Source organism: Mytilus californianus, unplaced genomic scaffold (genome assembly GCF_021869535.1).
Source record: "Mytilus californianus isolate M0D057914Y unplaced genomic scaffold, xbMytCali1.0.p SCAF_2, whole genome shotgun sequence".
Classification (NCBI taxonomy): Eukaryota; Metazoa; Mollusca; class Bivalvia; order Mytilida; family Mytilidae; genus Mytilus; species Mytilus californianus.
This window is the reverse complement of record NW_026262668.1, coordinates 115210081-115230344: the sequence shown is the minus strand read 5'-3', so window position 1 is coordinate 115230344 and position 20264 is coordinate 115210081. Positions and strand designations below refer to the sequence as shown.

The window sequence follows — 20264 nt, the reverse complement described above, 5'->3', positions numbered from 1 at the left end:
TATTTAAGAATCTTGTCATTCACATGAAATGTAGCACATCAGATTCATGGGATAATCTTTTAAACATTTAGGTCACGTCCGAAAATTAGAATTATACTGTTATAGTAATATTATAGTAATGACAGTTTTATGGGTTCTATTGACAGGTGACGGTGGTTAGAGACATTGTCGTTATCTATTTATAATTGGAAGAAACAAAATATTTTAAAAAGTACAGTCATTAAATTAACACGATAAAATCAAAGTGAAAATGTTGATTGATAATTAAGTTTTATTATATATTGGTCCCTTGTTAACAAAAATATTAATAATTTTAATATCTTTATTGACTAGATGATTTTTCAGTCACTAGTTATCAAATATTATTAAAAAAATGAAAACAATACGTTACATAAATTTCATGCGTCCAAAGCTCTTGACTCTGACAGACTTTGCAGGGAATAAGAAATACATTTTTTTAACTAGGGGCTAAACCTGCCACAATGTGAAAATTAACAAAAGCACTATGGGCATTTCAATAAAAGTTTTGTGAGCTCGTCCAAAATTTTAGTAGCATAGGCTACTGGGCCCTTGTTAATCCTTTTCCCTGCTTAGTATATCGTATTAAATACATGTTGTCAATGTTCAAGTTTATTATTTCCATAAAATTATAAGAATTGGAAGAGCAATAAAATACACAATACTGAAGTTTCAGATATCATACATAATTATATGGAAATAATAAACTTGAACATTGACAACATGTATTTAATACGATATACTAAGCAGGGAAAAGGATTAACAAGGGCCCAGTAGCCTATGCTACTAAAATTTTGGACGAGCTCACAAAACTTTTATTGAAATGCCCATAGTGCTTTTGTTAATTTTCACATTGTGGCAGGTTTAGCCCCTAGTTAAAAAAATGTATGTCTTATTCCCTGCAAAGTCTGTCAGAGTCAAACAGAAGCAGAAAAGAGCTTTGGACGCATGAAATGAATATTACAAGAAATATATTTTATGAATTAATTTGTATAACTTATGGGTGTTGTTATTGTTTCAATTGAAAGTGTCTAGAGACAATTGAATGCAGACGTTTTCGTTCACTGATATTTGAAACAATGATGGGTTTTTCATTTCATCAGATAATTATTTACCCTTCAAGGTGAATTGATTGATGCATTTTAATTGTTTGTGATGAGACATTATATAATGATTAAGATAAACGAAGTCCAGAAAAAACTGCCATTAGAAATACACTACAATTCCGAACAGTAAAAATTATTACTAGATAAACAATATCATCACACCTCTAACTGAGCTGTCATAAAATGCTACCCAAAACATTGTCCAACTTTGATGAATAATCAAATATGACAAATGAAATAAGATAAAATCATCGTGTTTTGCAATTTCAATAAAAAAGAAGAAAAAAAAAACAATTATAAATGATTTTCATTTGAGATTTTCATTTGAATTCGTTAACAATTTCATTTGATATGAAGTGTGATTGATTTATGGATTCGTTCAATATTTAACCAAAATCCTTTACTCCTCTCCACTCCATTTCCTTACTCCATGTGTTCACTCTATGACTCCACTCCAACACTCCACCACTCCACTCTAACACTCCACTCCACTCCACTCAACGTTTTAGTACATGCCGTAAAATCATGCTGTGATTGACAAGCATTTAGTGTTGTGGGGAATTATCAAGATTATACAGGCACACAGTAAACCGTACTGTTGTTCGTTATGAATAATTTAGACACTTAATTTTACATTTGTGAACGATAATCATAAATTTTGTTTGGATATTGTGTAGTAAACTCAAATAGTGAGAAAAGTGAAGACAACAAACTTACCAGGAGCATAAGGAGTGATACGTTCAGGTACTGTTATTTAAGATTTAAACTATTTCTTTAACTTAAACTTTGTAATTTATGTGTCATCAGAATACCTTTGTTTGTTTTGGTTTTTGTCTGTAATTGACCTAGAAAACATGGGCGCATCCATTAACCTCTCACGTGACCGATCCGCCATTACAACCGTGAAAATAACGCACGTGTATTGATCAAAACATTATCGATTTTCTGTTTACATTTGTATTTCTTTCATTTTCTGATTTATTTTACTATGGATGCTGCTAAAAGTTATAAAAACATGGAAGCATTTCTTGGTCCGGACATTGTTATTGGATGATGTGCCACTGCACACAATCCGTTTTTTTTTTTTAAATAAAACTTGTTATGAAAGTAAAATAACACTGGCCGACGAATGTTTACACGTTGTAAAACGACTGTTAAAAACTTAAATTAATCTATAAAATTTAATCCGATGACTACAATGCATCTGCCTCTTTTTGTATAGAAGATCCACCGCGACATCAGATGCGGATCCAGGATTTTGAAAAAAAGGGGGACCCCGCGTGTGCCCAAACTTTTGTAGTGGAAGCGGTAAAATGTCTGGATTAACCATAAATGAAGCTAATAACAATGAAACCTACCCCGAGGCTACATGTAGTTATAATTGCAAGCAAATCAACCCAGTGTGAATTAAGAGACGAACTTTTTTCATTCATGACGACTTCTATAGTATCTTTATGCTGCAAAATGGACAGACATTCCGACAATATTAACTCAGACAAAAAATATTGTTAACAGAGGAGTAAGGAATTCAAAATTAAATAAAGGGGAAGGGGGGTCCGTTTAAGAAATATTATGAATGACAGTGACGCCTTATTGTATACTTATGTAATTAAGTTTTCTTTTGCTCGATCGTACTGATGAGGTTAACACTTACTTTGATATTTGGTTATTTGGGACCACGCTTTAATATTTCGAAATGTAAGGCTTGTAAACTATTTTATTCCTGGGTGCAGTTCTTGCTGAAAAACTTAAAGGTTTTATATATATATATGTAGGTCTGTGTGCTTATAGTATATATTCACTTTATTTTCTTTATAAGACGTATACAGTTACTTCTGTTGATTTGAACTTTCCTCAGTAGATTATTCTGTGCATGAATTCTAAAATTTTATATATTAGAAAGGATTTTTCAAAGGTCTAACTCTTGGTAATCAAATAGTTTACTAGAACCTACAAAAGCGTAGCTATAATCCGACAACCCGAAATTCCGACAGTTCAGTAGTCCGACGGTCCGATATACACCCCTAATGTTATATTGTAATACTGTATTTCACTGTATTATACACATCGGGGACTTATTAGAGTCTAATACGGATTAAGGATGAAAATCCACGAGACCTCTGTTTTGAGTGGTTGGGAGGGGAGTTGGCAAAACACTAAATGACGCTTCTAAAACATAACTAATCATCGCTTTGAATTTACATGTTGGTGTCTTTGGTTGTTTAATGGCATTCAGTTATATTAAGCACGGACTGGATCATGATGTTATATACTATACATACTATAGTAGTTGTATGTCGAGTAATTTTCTGCAAAAGAAATTGGAATCGAACACATAATAATTATAGGAATACATGGGCCGTGAAATTTCAAAACTTCTTAAGCCCATATTCTAATCGCATTTCACCCCATCCTATAACTATTTGCTTCATCAATAAGAAAGTTATTAGTGTTATTAGCCTTTTTGAAATTGTAACAACGTATACTGTATATACCGTACAGTATGCTGCAGTATGCTGTTAGCTTATTCGAAGATGAAATGTCTTTTCGGAAACACTCGCTTTCTTTTTGAATTGTAACAAATTATACTGTATATACTGTACAGTGTGCTGTTAGCTTATTTAAAGATTAAAAGTCTTTTCGGAAACACTCTCATTTGCTGTTTTAGAAAGAACGTGGTACTTGAACAAGAAGAAAGCTGCGGCCATTTTAACAAATTTGGTAGTTTTACATTTTAAAAGGTAGATAGATTAACTACATGTACTGACACCTTGGGTTAATATATAAAAGAGCAATACGCACAATATTAGTCTAGTTTTTGATTAATTTTACGCTGCAAATTATGAGACAAAATTGAAATTTATGAGCAATGCTGTTTGTTTTTTTTTTTTAAAGAAAACTAGTTGATTTACTGTGTTATCAGGACTTTTGTTTACAATTACCAAACATTTAGATTGAATTTTCGACTGTTCGACATACTAAGGAGATAGTAAAAATGTTGTGAAGGGATGGTAACGATATTTTTTTACTTGCCATGCTTGAAGCAAGAATCAATTTTTGTGATTCCGTTTTATTTTCTTTTATTTCTTCCTGGAAGCACATTATAGAGCCTGAATATTTATTTTAAAGTTCTCAGTGTCTTCTATTCCTCCTGATACTATTATACTAACACGTTAATAGTCCCAGATTGCTCCAAAAATATTTTATTTTACGATTTATTTACAGCTTGAAAATAGCATGGGTGACCCTCAAAAGCAAGGAATATCATGACCCATCCCAGTCCCCCCCCCTCCCCTCCGGACCCTCGAGGTTTTCTTTCATTTCAAAAAAATAACTTTGAACGATCTCATTTTGAGGAATGTGAACTTTAATAATTAAATTTACAGACTAATGGTATCTGAAATTCAATTAAAAGTATCCGTTTGGGCTTAAAATGATAACCAAAATCGAATTAGAATGCAACAAAATTAACTTAAAACGTAATATTCTGTTTATTTTGCCAAACAAACATAGTAATGGTACACTTCCGGTAGGGTAGGGGCGTGTACAATACTGAAACCATCTCGGTGAAAACATGACTTTTCTGGATTTTGACAATAAAAACATAAAAAGAAAAATGAATCCTAACTACTTATCTCACTTTATTTTTACAACGAAACTGGAACCAAACTATAAGAATAAACTTTCATTCCTAACCTAGTCAATTAGAGATGATGACAAAAATTTAGCAAAGTTTAAATCCTTAAAAATAATTTAAGATCATGGAAATTAATATAAGATAGAACTTGTGGCCTTAATTGTTTAAAGTTATGGATAGGTTGATAGTATTTTAGGTAAAATAGGTATATGCCATACCTAAAGTAAGAGAGGGGGTGAATAAAAAAATTTCACAATTTCGAAAAACAAAAATATATTTAAAGACTTGTACAATTTAGTTTCTAATTAAAAAGTTTTACATTAAACATCAAAGCTATATGACACAAAATAAATGGCTTATAAATTAACAAGCCTTTATACTATTATAAATCCAATAGGAATATTTAATAGGAAATTTGTCTGAAAACCCTTACATAAATTTAGGTTTTTCTGGTTCTATGGGTCAATAAATTTATAATTATAATTATTATAGTGAACATTTTAGTAAACTTTTTATTTAAAAATTATTTTTTTTAGAAATATACTGAATTGTAAATGATAAAATTTGTTAAAGGGGAGATAATCAGAAGCTTTCATTTAAAGTAGCATTTCATCAGTGCTTTTTTTATTCTTATGAATAGGATTAATAATTAGCACCAATAGTTACTCACACAGAAGAGACAAATAGAGCTAAATATATAAATATATGATTGCAAAATAAATGGAATACAATAGAGTGGTTTACATGTAAAACCCCCTTCTGTTATACAACTTAAAATATGAGCAGTAAGTGAAAATTAAACAGTAACCAAACAATACAAAAAGAGACAAGTAGAGGTCAACATAAAGTTTTCATAAACATTTTCTACTTATATATACATATATATAAATCTACAGCAAAAAGATGACCTTTATTTATTTTCAGTTTGAAGAGCTTTACTATGTATTGATGTCATGTAACTCTGTCTAATTTATTTATTACTATTGGTTAGATGGCATTATAGTCTAATTGTATAAAAATGTTTTCTTATTTTTTTTTATTAAAGAACATACAGAAATAAATTTTAATTCTAATTGATAAAACTCTGAAAGGGGAAATAATCAAGAGTTGTTCCATTAGAAGTAGAATTACACCCGTTCTATTAGTAGACAAAAAGTAAAATGATATCATCACAATATTAATTGTATAAAGAATAAAGTGGTTTACCAAGAAATACAAACAAAAAATATATGAGGAATATGTCAATGAGACAGCAACTGAACAATACAAAAAGAGACAAGTAGAGGTCAGTGGATAGTCTACAGAAAAAGTTATAACTTATATACATACATATATGAAAATAACAGCAACTGAATGTGACCTTTATAATTTACTGAATGATATTTTAGATTGAAGATAGTTTACTGTGAACTCATGTGATCCAAGGTCCAGTTAATTTAATACTACATGTATTGGTAAGTAAGCACTAAAGAAACTATTTGCTTATTAATTTTATCCAATACAATTGGGAAATGTTTTTTAATTGTAATTAAATTATAAAATTATGAAAGGGGAGGTAATCAAGCACTTTTTAAATAGGATTTACATTTTGCACTAGGAGCAATATTTTTTTGATATGGTACAAGGGAGTGCTCTTATAAAAGGAGAAAGATATAGAAAAATAAAAATACATACATTTGATATATACTATTGGTTTCAGTATCTGAAAATGAATGTGACCTTAATAATTCAATTATATTTTCAGTTTGAAGAGCTAATAACTACTGTGTACTGATGTCATGTGTTTCAAGGCCCAGTTAAGTTGTTATTACATTTGTATTGGTAAGTTGCGGCATTGAAGTCAAATATATAGGAACTTTTACTTATTCATTTAATCAAACAAAATTCAGGAATAAATTTTAATTCTTATTGATAAAACTCTGAAAGGGGAGATAATCAAGAGTTGTTCCATTAGAAGTAGAATTACACCCGTTCTATTAGTAGACAAAAAGTAAAATGATATCATCACAATATTAATTGTATAAAGAATAAAGTGGTTTACCAAGAAATACAAACAAAAAATATATGAGGAATATGTCAATGAGACAGCAACTGAACAATACAAAAAGAGACAAGTAGAGGTCAGTACATGGTCTACAGAGAAATTCAAACTTTTAGATATATATGAAATTTATTTGTAGCAAAATAAAAGTGACCTTCTAATTTACAGTTTGTTTTTTTTTAGTTTGAAGATATAATAATACTATGCGCTGATGTAGTTGAAGGCTAGGGCAAGTCATACCTATTGGTAAGTAAACATTGTAGTCAAATTGTATAGGAATGTCTACTAGTTTGTTCATAGTGTATTTCATTTGTAAATGATATAATTTTGAAAGGGGAGATATTTAAAAGGTACTTGTTTCATTACAAGTAGCATCATATCAGTGCTTTTATTATACCCCACGCAACGAGTTGCGGAGGGTATAATGTTTTTGACCTGTCTGTCCGTCTGTCCGTCCGTCTGTCCGTCCGTCTGTCTGTCTGTCCATCTGTCCGTCTGTCCATCCGTCAGTCCGTCAGTCCTATTTCTTGTCATCGCAACTCTTCTCAAACCACACAACAGAATTTCACGAAACCTTTTTAGATAATAAGGACATACTATGTAGTTGTGCATATCGACAGGAAATTACGATTTAATTTTTTTTCTAGGAGTTACGCCCCTTTGAACTTATTTACTTTAATGTACTACTGCAACCTTTTGTCATCACAACTCCTCTCAAACCACACAACAGAATTTCATGAAACCTTTTCAGATAATAAGGACATACTACGTAGATGTGCATATCGACAGGAAATTACGATTCAATTTTTTTTCCATGAGTTACGCCCCTTTGAACTTATTTGCCAAATATACTACTGCAACCTTTTGTCATCGCAACTCCTCTCAAACCACACAACAGAATTTCATGAAACCTTTTCAGATAATAAGGACATACTACGTAGATGTGCATATCGACAGGAAATTACGATTCATTTTTTTTTCCATGAGTTACGCCCCTTTGAACTTATTTGCCCAATATGCTACTGCAACCTTTTGTCATCGCAACTCCTCTCAAACCACACAACAGAATTTCTTGAAACTGTGTAGATAATATGGACATACTATGTAGATGTGCATATTGACAGGAAATTATGATTCAATTTTTTTTCTGATACAATTTTTTTTTCTTACACTTATTTTATTTCTCCAATGAGAATGTGGGGACATGGGGTATGTGAGCGCGCTCACTAAGGTTCTTTAATTTCCTTTGCAATGTATATGAACATTTTGCACTAATAGCAACGTTGGTTTAGGCAAAACGTAACATGACATCATTGCACTATAAATTGTATAAAGAAATAGTGGTTGACCAAGAAATACAAACAAAAAATATGAGGAATATGTCAATGAGACAGCAACTAACCAAATACAAATAGAGACAAGTTGAGGTCAGTGGATAGTCTACAGAAAAAGTGATAACTTATATACATACATATATGAAAATAACAGCAACTGAATGTGACCTTTATAATTTACTGAATGATATTTTAGATTGAAGATAGTTTACTGTGAACTCATGTGATCCAAGGTCCAGTTAATTTAATACTACATGTATTGGTAAGTAAGCACTAAAGTAACTATTTGCTTATTTATTTTATCCAATAAAATAGGGAAATGGTTTTTAATTGTAATTTAATTATAAAATTATGAAAGGGGAGGTAATCAAGCACTTTTTAAATAGGATTTACATTTTGCACTAGGAGCAATATTTTTTTGATATGGTACAAGGGAGTGCTCTTATAAAAGGAGAAAGATATAGAAAATTAAAATACATACATTTGATATATACTATTGGTTTCAGTATCTGAAAATGAATGTGACCTTAATAATTCAATTATATTTTCAGTTTGAAGAGCTAATAACTACTGTGTACTGATGTCATGTGTTTCAAGGCCCAGTTAAGTTGTTATTACATTTGTATTGGTAAGTTGCGGCATTGAAGTCAAATATATAGGAACTTTTACTTATTCATTTAATCAAACAAAATTCAGGAATAAATTTTAATTCTAATTGATAAAACTCTGAAAGGGGAGATAATCAAGAGTTGTTCCATTAGAAGTAGCATTACACCAGTTCTTTTAGTTCTTTTGAAAACAGAATAAACATTTTTGGCTAAGTATCTTTTGTCACATGGTAGAAAAAAAGTAAAAGGATATCATTACAATATTAATTGCATAAAAATATTTTAGACCACTGTGGTTTATCAAGAAATACAAACAAAAAATATATGAGGAATATGTCAATGAGACAGCAACTGAACAATACCAAAAGAGACAAGAAGAGGTCAGTATAAAGTCTACAGAGAAAATTCAAACTTTTAATTGCTTAAAGAATATAGTGGTTTTCCAAGAAATACAAACAAAAAATATATGAGGAATATGTCAATGAGTCAGTAACTGAACAATACCAAAAGAGACAAGTAGAGGTTAGTACATGGTCTGCAGTGAAAGTTAAAACTTATATATATATGTATATATATAAGTCTATAAAAAGAACCAACCAGCAAATTTACTATGTACATATATGTATACACAAGTCTAAATTGAAAACAACGTTCAAACCTATGATTGCGTTGGATAAAAACCGCAATTTTTATATGTGTGCATGCAAAACAAATTTCTTGGTAGAGGGGTCTAAATACAGCACAAACAACATATATGTATACATATATATATATTGTTGGTGATGTTGTACCCTTTTAGACTGGTTATATATTGTATTTTGTAGTGTACTGTATCATAATTATATGATCCATCGCTCCGTAAGATTTATTGTTGGCTATTATTTTATATATATCATTAATGAAAATAACAGCAACTGAATGTGACCTTTATAATTTACTGAATGATATTTTAGATTGAAGATAGTTTACTGTGAACTCATGTGATCCAAGTTCCAGTTAATTTAATACTACATGTATTGGTAAGTAAGCACTAAAGAAACTATTTGCTTATTTATTTTATCCAATAAAATTGGGAAATGTTTTTTAATTGTAATTAAATTATAAAATTATGAAAGGGGAGGTAATCAAGCACTTTTTAAATAGGATTTACATTTTGCACTAGGAGCAACATATTTTTGATATGGTACCAGATAGTGCTCTTTTTGGAGGAAGATACAGAAAATACATACATGTGACATATACTATTGGTATCGGTATCTGATTCCACATGGCACTTGTTAATCATTGGCAATATCTATAATGTGGAAAACAAAAGGGTTGGACTGATGTAATTTTTAATCAACACCATTGTCCTATATAAGTTATGTATAAGTCAAATTCTTTGATTTGTCGTGTTTACGTCATGAAGGCTAACAAAATGGACCTTGTTATTTTAGTATTATAGATATATATATAAGTGTGTCTAAACCTGTGACAACTTTATATGACAGACATTCTCTGTTGGATTATCTGTGGTTATACAGCGCTAACACCATAATATATATATATCATCGTCTCATAGGTTTTCGTTATATTAAGAATGCATTATGACGTCACGATTTCCATTGAAAAAGCATGCATAGTTCGAAAACATATGACCAAGAAAACATATGATATGACCATATGTATGAAAGGCAAACAATGATAGTGACCTTAAGAATTTGATATATTTTCAGTACGAAGATTTATAACCAAGTACTGATGTAATTAAAGGTCCATTCAATTTATATTGTAAGTAAACATTTTAGTCAAAATGTTTAGATATGATAATTTAATACAACCTTCTATAATGTATAATGAAATAAAATTCAGAAATATATCAAATCTTTTAAGAATACTTATTAAATTTATTTTATCAACGAAAATTCAGAAATATATTTTAATTGTAAATGGTAAAATTTTGAAAGGGGAGATAATCAAGCATAAGTTGTTTATTCTTAGTAGCATTACACCACTGTTTTTTTTCAAATTTTGAACTTAGCAACTTTTGGACTGAGTAACATGACATATGAACACAACGAATTGCCTAAAAAACAGAGGAATATGTCAATGAGACAGCAATCAAACAATACAAAAAGAAACTGATATTTTTATATATAATATATATTCTATAAATACAAATTGATAATTTAATTGTACTTTTAGTTTGATGATTTTTAATTATTTATTTTTTAGATGTCTCATATAAAGAAAAGAAAGGTGCCATGCACTTTTGTAGTCCATCAAAATGGGAAAAAGAAAACAATAACTAAGTCATACAAACCTTTATCATCAATTGATAAAACTGCTGGTGCCAAAAATGATAAAGATGAAACTATAAATGCACAGGTGATGAACAATGAACCAGAAAGAAATGGTGATGTACAGCTGAACAATGAGCATGAAACACCTTTTACAGTTGACCCTAAAAATAGTATGTGAAGTGTTATTATTTTAAAGTGGCATTTATGATCTCCTTAAAGTAGAATTATGGGTTATAAGATGAATAAAGAGGTGTGCCATGAGTGCATTATATGCCCTTCATTTTTTCAATGAAAAAATGTCCATAACTCATCAATATCATATCAGAAATGTATTAAAAAATAAAGGAAGCTTATCTTAATAGATATAAACCATTCACCAAAGTTTCAAGTTTCAAAGGTTTAAGCCTTTTTTGAGTGATTCTCAGACGTGTTGATTACAGACGGACAGACAAACAACAATATACAATAAAACGAATGTTCTGTAAACGGGCTTATAAAATTGAATTTTTTAAGCCAGAAAGAACTTGAAAGTTGACCAAAAAATGGTATAAAAAAAAATTGATAATTCTGCATATTCTGTCATCATAATTTTATTGGTATTTTTTAAAAGGTGCAAATGTGTTAACATCATTGATGAAGGTGACTGTAAAATATGTGTTGTAATTATTCATTAAGTATAAATATCATGCAAAAGATTGTCTAATTGGAATTTAATTTTGATATTTTTAGGTTGTTTTTTATACTTACAGTACCAAATACTTTAGTACTTTTTTTTAAGAATATGCTAAAGCCAAGTTCCAACGTTTAAACCATTGGTCAGAATTATGCAAGAAGCTGGTGTCTGCAGCAAAAGAAAAAGAAGCAGTAGTCGATTTTAAATGCCAGGATTGTGGAATTGAAAACCTTGATCTCTACCGATGCATAGATTGTATATCTTGGCCAGTTATATGTGAAAGTTGTCTGGAAATTAGGCATCAATTTCCACATTTACATGTTTTTGAGAAATGGATGGTAAGATTTTCCCCTTTTTTTAAAGAAAAACCATGTAAAATTAACTTGTAATTTAGTAAAGCAGATCTTTTCAGTAAGAATTTCTGAAATTAATAAAAATGTATGTGTGATGACAGCCCCCCTTCTTAATAAAGCATGAAGATACATGCAGATAATTGCTTTATGAAATATTTATCATAGACCAGGTTGTTTTTATGGTTTCATGTATTGATTTTTGTTATAAATGTATAAAATTAGAAATAGGTGTTGATTGATCATATTATTTCTGTTTGTTTAATTATTACAATTTTTGTGGAAATTGGCCATGCTTGGTTTAATTTATTTGAGGCATGATATCTGGATGTATTTTCTTTTTGTTGTCAATGTTTGTTATTTGGTTGGGGTCTCTTTCACCCCAATGTCTCTTCTTATTCATACTTATTGGCAGTTTAATATAATGTTTTTAGCTCACCTGGCCCACAGGGCCAAGTGAGCTTTTCTCATCACTTGGCGTCTATCGTCCGTCGTCTGTCTTTGTCGTCGTTGTCGTCGTCCGTCGTCGTTAACTTTTACAAAAATCTTCTCCTCTGAAACTACTTGGCCAAATTTAACCAAACTTGGCCACAATCATCATTGGGGTATCTAGTTTAAAAAATGTTTCCGGTGACCTGGCCAACCAACCAAGATGGCCACCATGGCTAAAAATAGAACATAGGGGTAAAATGTAGATTTTGGCTTATATCTCTGAAACCAAAGCCTTTAGAGCAAACCTGACACGGAATAAAATTGTTTTTCACGTCAAGATCTATCTGCCCTGAAATTTTCAGACCAATCAGGCAACATGTTGTTGGGTTGCTGCCCCTGAATTGGTAATTTTAAGAAAATTTTGCAGCTTTTGGTTATTATCTTGAATATTATTATAGATAGAGATAAACTGTAAACAGCAAAAATGTACAGCAAAGTAAGATCTACAAATAAGTCAAACATGACCAAAATTGTCAATTGACCCCTTAAGGAGTTATTGCCCTTTATAGTAAATTTTTTACAATTTTCATAAATTTTGTAAATTTTTGTAAATTTTTACAAAATATTTTCCACTGTAACTACTGGGCCAAGTTCATTATAGATAGAGATAATAGTAAGGAGCAAGAATGTTCAGTAAAGTAAGATCTACAAACACATCACCATCACCAAAACACAATTTTGTCATGAATCCATCTGTGTCCTTTGTTTAATATGCACATAGACCAAGATGAGCGACACAGGCTCTTTAGAGCCTCTAGTTTGCAGTTATTGGAATACAAAAAAAGGTAGTGATTTTATTAAGATCCTGGATTTCATAATTTAAAAGAAGTTACTGAACACAATTGATTCTTATATTCAACATACCCCTACCCCTGTGATAGCTTGATATATTAGTTTTTTTAAATTACAACAACCTATAAATTTGATGATATATGCACTGTATGATTATATAAAGAAGAGATTTTGGGTATTTTTTAATGCGACAATAATATAATAACATTGAAAAGCAAACCATTGATCTGAGTATCATTAAACATTATGGTTTTGTCTTTCCTCATGCACACACATTAACAATTGTTAAATTTAGCAGTAAGGGCATTGAAGAAGACCATTAAAATTAGTTCAAAACAATAGTTTAGGTTTTTATTGTAGACTTTGGTTGAACTAATAATAGTTTACTATAAGAATTATATCAAAGATTAGTATTATTTTTGTAATGATGAACCAATTAAAGGTAAATTGATTAAAACACATGCTTCTTTTATAGCATGGGGCATTTATAGGCTATGCACCTCCAACTAAGCCTTGGAAGAGAAGACAACATGACATGTGTACAACTGACTACATGAAAGAAATAGTAGTTATCGATGATAAAGGTATTCTTTATATAGTAACTAACATACTTTCTTTTGTAGCATTTCTTAGGTTGGATAAAGGTATCAATTACTTTTAAATGGACATTTGATATGATTTAGACAAAAAAATAAAAAAAATATATACATATACCAAATTGCAACTATTTTGACAGATTTTTCACCTGTAACATTCATTTATGATCCAAACAAAAGTTTCTATTTTGTGTTTATTTGGTAGATGAATCCTTATTTACTATAAAGTTCCATTAATTTGAATTTGAATCTATATCGAATCATAGAAAAATGGGTTCGAACCGACCTTCATACGATCCATGAGTCTGTTATGAGGAGTACCCAAATTGCATCCATGCTTAAATTCACATCCTTAGAAGTTAAATAAAAGGTGTTTTGTTTTATTTCTTCAATCATTTAGAACAATTTGACATAAGGTCATGCTTACTATTCAATTTTTAAGAAATGGATGCTCATTTCATATTTTATTTGCTCATTTTTAAAAGATGACCTTTTATTGATGTTGCATGGCGACGTTTTCATAGATTTTACTTTTTTCAGTGAATACTTTATCTGTTGATTTGTACTGTATTTTGTGAATATTTAGATATATATATACCTATATTATGCAACTCTTTCAAATACTATTTGAAAGACTTGCATAATGTCAAATAATAAAAAAATACAAATTGTTTAGTCCCTAAGAAATCTTGTAAGATTTTCGCTGCTATTTTTGCTAAATAGGCGAAATTTGGGTACTGTGACATTAAATATTTTTTTTCAATTAAAATTTTTAAAGTGATAGGTGGTCCAAAGTGGAATACACTAATTAACTTCTGTTTTTTAAGCATTTTTTTTGCAAGACTTGTAACTTTTAAAAACAATTTCTCTATTTATTGTTACCTGTAATAATTGTCTTTATTTTTCAGGTAGACAACATCTTAGAAAAATTCAATTTTGTTCTTGTGAGGAGGAAGCAATTACCTTGTTGTCATACAATCTGTGGCCTGCCTCACCAAAAACACCTCATTTAGCCTTCCACATTGATTTACTTCGCTGGTTAAATGGTTTATTGCTCGAGTGCCATGTATCCGTGAAGGGGTTTTGTGAAGCTTTAAAAGCTAGACAACCAAAGTTGTACAAGATGTTGGTCACAAAAGAGGTTAATTTAATTAAGATTCAATACTAATGAGATTTATAGTTTTGCTGTTATAAAACCCTCAGCATATCCTATTGTTATATAACTTATATAAGGCATTTCAAAAAATAAATGACACTGTATACATTTGAAAGAATGAAAAGTACCAATAAAATATGTGTCTTGAAAAATTTAGATAATTATGTTGTTTATAAAGGATACAGTATTTTTTTACACATTTATATATAAAATGATGTGGTGTGATTGCCAATGAGACAACTATTCACAAGAGATCAAATGACACAGAAATTAACAACTATAGGTCACGGTACAGCCTTTAAGGTTTGGTTGGTGGTGGTGGTGAGGGTTTTATCTTTTCCCTTATAATCCATATAGCCACAATTGCGTATTCTTAAATTTAATTTTTAACTCTACTTTTAGGGAAAAGAAATTTATAAGAGTTTAATGGCAGAAACAATTCACCAATTTCGTCAGTTTGTATACCAAATGGACTATTTAACCAATAATTTTCCAGATCTAGATGATGGTTGTACCTGTCCAGCTTGTTTTGAGGTATAATTGATATAATGTGCTAGATTAACATTGAATGATTGATAAATTTTAATGAAATATTTGCCACAGTATAAAAGCAATAATCAGTAGAATACAATAGCCCACATGCAACACCATAAACAAAAAGAGGAACAACAATCAATCAATCACTGTACTATCAGATTATTGCATGGCATTTTTCATATCGCATGTATTATCAGTCCTAGGTTCAATATCAGCCCAAGAATCGCATGGCTCGAGGGCTGATATTGACCGAGGGCTGATAAAACATGCGATATGAAAAATGACGTGCTATGATCTTTTTATCATATACTTCAACAATGGAGAAAATAACAGATTAATATAATAAATCCTTTTAAGTGGTTCTCAAATAGAAGTTCAAAGAGTGTAAAGTTTACAGACGTCGGACCCCAAAGGTAGTACATCCAAAATGAAATTCTATCAAATGCATCAACAGAGAAGAAAAACAACAGTATGATCTATTCTTATATGGACGATTAAAAAAAATTCAACAATAGATGTAATGAACACCGTTTGGAAAAGTCACCATTTTAAAGTAACTTTCAGAAATATGTTGGAATTTTTTTAAAATGCGTTTATTTTATCATTTGTTAGTTTGTTTGTTTGTTTTTTATTGAATTTTACACAATATACTTTCCTGTATCCAAATAATTGTTTTGTACCCTACTTTGTAATGTTTTTCACTGAAAAGTACCATTGGTGTGTATTTTCCGGAATTTCCCGAGTATAACCGGAATGCCATGCGATAAGGTTACGGAAAGGGCCATGAGATAATATTCGAAGCATGTGATAAACTTTTCATATCAGCCCTCTATGCACCAATTCGAAAAAAACATGGAATTACGTTAATTTTATGCTATTATCATACGGTAAAAATCATATGTTATTTAGTGTAAGTATATGATAAAGTGATTTATCAATTTCTTTTGTTATTATCATCACTTTGAAACAGCTTCACAAAATTTTGAACTGAAATGATGCTTAGCGCACCTATGTTCATTCCTTAGCAAGAATCCATCTCTACTTAATACACTCCTTAAATGATGTTGACGTAAGTTTTTATTTATTTTAAATATTTATCTGATAATTTATCTGATAATTATTTTTAATTATCCGGTGCACTTTCGTACAATTGACTGATATTTTAGTTTCTAGTAAAAACATTTTGCGTATGATTTTCATTATAACAGTAGATTAATATACCCCAAACATTTCTTTTTTAGACAGAAACCAGTATCTTTTGTTTTGATGCAGACTTTCAGTTGGTTCGGAAATCTTCATCTGGTAACCACTGGCTTGAACCAAAACACAAAGATAATTTTTTCGTTCAACAGGAATTGGTAGATGATTTCATAAAGAAATATGACACTCCAAAAATAGAAAAGGTATTTTGTGTTTCATATTTTATTTATTTACCATAGGCGGATCCATGGGGCCCAGCCCCCCCCCCCCCCCCCCCCCCCCCCCCTTATGTGGGAAAAAATTGATTGATTATGTAGGGAATTACTGAAGCAGTCAAGAGACCTGCATACATTTTTAAACCCTTTCACACCCATCCATACTAGCTAATTAAAGTTGCCTTCCATAAGTTCCATATATATGTTTAATTAAAATGCCTCATGAATTCTAGACATAAAAATCAAAGATGAAGAATTCCAAAATTGTTTCCAAAATTTCTTCAAATTTAGGACTATTGCATTTGATGAATAATATATTTTAGGTTTTTATTTTTAGTAGATATAAGAAGATGTGGTATGAGTGCCAATGAAACAACTCTCCATCCAAGTCAAAATTTATAAAAGTAAACCATTATAGGTCACAGTATGGTTTTCAACACGGAGCCTTGGATCACCGAACATTAAGCTATAAAGGGCCCCAAAACTTACTAGTGTAAAGCCATTCAAACGGGAAAACCAATGGTCTAATCTATATAAAAAACGAGAAACGAGAAACACTTATTTTAGTACATTTGAGACATATGGATATAAAAATAATTAATGCTGATTTTTTTTGTATTTGAAAAACGGCAAGTAGTTAAAAAAAAGATGAGAAATTGATAGCTTTTATATCTTTTTTCAGGAATGTAGCGATTTCCAAGCAGGAAATGACTTAAGATCCAAAGCAAAAAACAAGAAATTGTCGGAAACAGCAGTGTTTGGAGCTACCTGTAGACACGATTACCCTCAGAAGTTTTTAGTTTAAAACATGGTGAAAAGTTAGTTCTATTATAGATAATTTTTAGAAAATGTAATTTTAAGGCCTTCCTTCCTTATTATGTTTTCAGATTTGTATGTCATTTGTTCTCCTTCCCATATCAGATAAATGTTTTTGTTTAGGATATTTGAACAAATGTTGTGGTTACATCAACTTGAAACTTAGAACATGCAGTCATTAATATGTGAACTTTCACCATATATGGCTTTAACCCTTATTTTATGGTTCATTAAACACAGAAGTAGGATACTGTGAAATTAGTTCATTTTCAGATTAAAATAATAATTTTTTTTATTTACCATGAAAACTGTGACCTCACCAGTTAGTATGTTCATGTAAGGCTAACTTTCCAAATTTATGCCTATTTATTTCACCTTATGTGTTTTATAGAAATATTTGCATATCATGTAATGTAATCAATTTTTAGATTGATGTTTGATAGAATCTTATGCAATATATTCAAATAAAAAAATCAATACAAATTTTATTTAAAGTCACAGTTCAAATAAAAGTCTATCAAAATACATTAAAAACTACACTAAAGTCGAAGTGATGTTGAAGGGTTTTAGACTACTGAAAGGTTTTTGTTGCTCATGACATAAATCTAAATTAATGAGAATTGTATTCAGTGGTAAGGAGATGTGAATAGAAGAGAAAAGGATTATGGTTATGAAAGAATAATTTAATTTTGGATGTAACGCTTCTTCTGATTGGCTGACGGTGTTTTGTTTATCAGCTCATAGACATAATTTAGTCAAGTGACCGTGACGTCTTCAACGTTTTTTCATGATTTACTCTGGTTTAAAATGGAATTTAGAATTAAATTATAAGGAATGACTGTAATATTTTTTCTGTCTATTCTAAATAACATAAAAAATGTGGTGCACACTTTAAAATAACACGCTACACGGGTTATTCAGTGTGCACCACTTTTTTGATGTTATTTCTTCATAGACAGAAAAAAAATTACAGTCATTCCTTACAGGGACATATGCAGTTTGAATTTGAATTCACTTAAAAATAGGAAACCAATTTTTTGTCATTTCAAGAAACATTTCTCTTTTTATTTTGTAGACTGGGATATGCTGTTTTTCTGATAGAACTGCTTTTAAGTGCAAACAAAGACAAACACCTGCACATCTCGTATGACATTGCATGTTTGTTAAAAAGACATCTAGAGGTTTGAAACTTTTTTCATTTGTACTGTATATAGTTTGGGCAGTAATGTAATTCAATTTATTAGAAAATACTAGAAAATTTACCCACGAATCTTAAAACTTCATTAAATAATTACAAAAAATTAAGCCATGCACAGCCTGGTAAGAAATTTTTATGATTTTTTTTCATCAACATAGTAATATTTCACAAAATTTATACAGGACACCAAGACAGTATAAACTTTATGTAATAAATTCTCTGACAGTTTTAATGACACAGAGAGGTTACAAACTTATAGCAGTTGTGCATCTGATATCATATTATAGAAATGTTTCAAGGATTTCCTTCCATTATTTCGACTTGACATTTACTGGGTGTCATTTTAATAAATTTACAAAATACAGTATTAGTCAGTGACATTCCTTTCTCATATGATGTATAATCTAAATCCCTTAAACTTTACATAAATATTGCAGTCATATTGAAGTTGTAAATTTGCACTATTACAGTTAGATTTTTTTATCATTTGCAATCATACCACATTTAGTTTTATCAATTAGTTATTCAGCAGTTTGAATCAAGATCATTGAAACTTTATAAAAATGTTTACAGGAGTCTTAATTTGATTCAACACAATCTTTTTTTTTTTTCAGAAAGCAGGGCGAAACGACATTTTAGAAAAAATTACATTTTCTATACCAATTTTCCACTGCTATGGACACAGTATTTCATGTCAAGTAAGATAATCTAATTTCACATGTTTGTTAAACTATTGGTTGGTTCAGTACATATTTGTATATGTAATTGTTATACATTAAAATGGAAACTTAAGAACTCACAAAACTTTAATTAGACATCAATTGACTGTGTTGCTCATATATCATGTACTCGCATATTGTGTTTATATATATTATACTAGAATGGTTTGAAAAGATTTTCAGTATATGTTAACATGAAAATTTTTTTTATAGCAAGTTTTAAGACCAAATATGTTGTTTTCTATATGGGTTTACTATGATATGATTTCTCTTTTCTTAGCAACATTTTAAATTTTGAAGATTTTTTAATATAAAAAACTTGGTATTCATATTTAAATGACTGTTGTTAGACATTTGTCTATAATATATTGAAGTTTATGTTATAATATTTATATACTTGTAGATTTTGTATGGACCTAGGAGGACAGAAAATCATGGTCTTACAGACGGCGAAGGTATCGAAAGGTTATGGTCTTATTTGGGTGGATTTTCTT

General features: G+C 30.1%; 1 protein-coding gene across 9 annotated transcripts; it reads left to right on the top strand.

Annotated features, from left to right (window-relative positions):
- Positions 1–3532: 3532 nt before the first annotated feature.
- Positions 3533–20256, top strand: LOC127730797 (uncharacterized). 9 transcript variants are annotated; one of them, XM_052239376.1, is made up of 17 exons: positions 6140–6215; positions 6506–6582; positions 6986–7048; positions 8333–8398; positions 8688–8764; positions 9698–9763; positions 10460–10514; positions 10959–11196; positions 11805–12037; positions 13809–13917; positions 14838–15070; positions 15488–15619; positions 16864–17025; positions 17720–17855; positions 18929–19034; positions 19666–19749; positions 20174–20256. In XM_052239376.1, exons 8-14 carry the CDS (start codon positions 10959–10961, stop codon positions 17840–17842), a joined length of 1230 nt encoding a protein of 409 aa, XP_052095336.1. In that variant the 5' UTR covers positions 6140–6215; positions 6506–6582; positions 6986–7048; positions 8333–8398; positions 8688–8764; positions 9698–9763; positions 10460–10514; the 3' UTR covers positions 17843–17855; positions 18929–19034; positions 19666–19749; positions 20174–20256. The 9 variants fall into 9 exon arrangements, with proteins under 9 accessions (XP_052095337.1, XP_052095336.1, XP_052095339.1 ...); XM_052239377.1 differs by lacking the exons at positions 6140–6215; positions 6506–6582 and adding an exon at positions 3533–3865; XM_052239379.1 differs by lacking the exon at positions 6986–7048.
- Positions 20257–20264: the final 8 nt, after the last annotated feature.

What these genes read in the sequence shown, in the direction of transcription:
- LOC127730797 (XM_052239377.1), top strand. Translation starts at nt 10,959, where the DNA reads ATGTCTCATATAAAGAAAAGAAAGGTGCCATGCACTTTTGTAGTCCAT. An exon ending in ATGTTTTTGAGAAATGGATG is followed by an intron (nt 12,038 to 13,808) that starts GTAAGATTTTCC and finishes CTTCTTTTATAG; the next exon opens with CATGGGGCATTTATAGGCTA. An exon ending in AGTAGTTATCGATGATAAAG is followed by an intron (nt 13,918 to 14,837) that starts GTATTCTTTATA and finishes TTTATTTTTCAG; the next exon opens with GTAGACAACATCTTAGAAAA.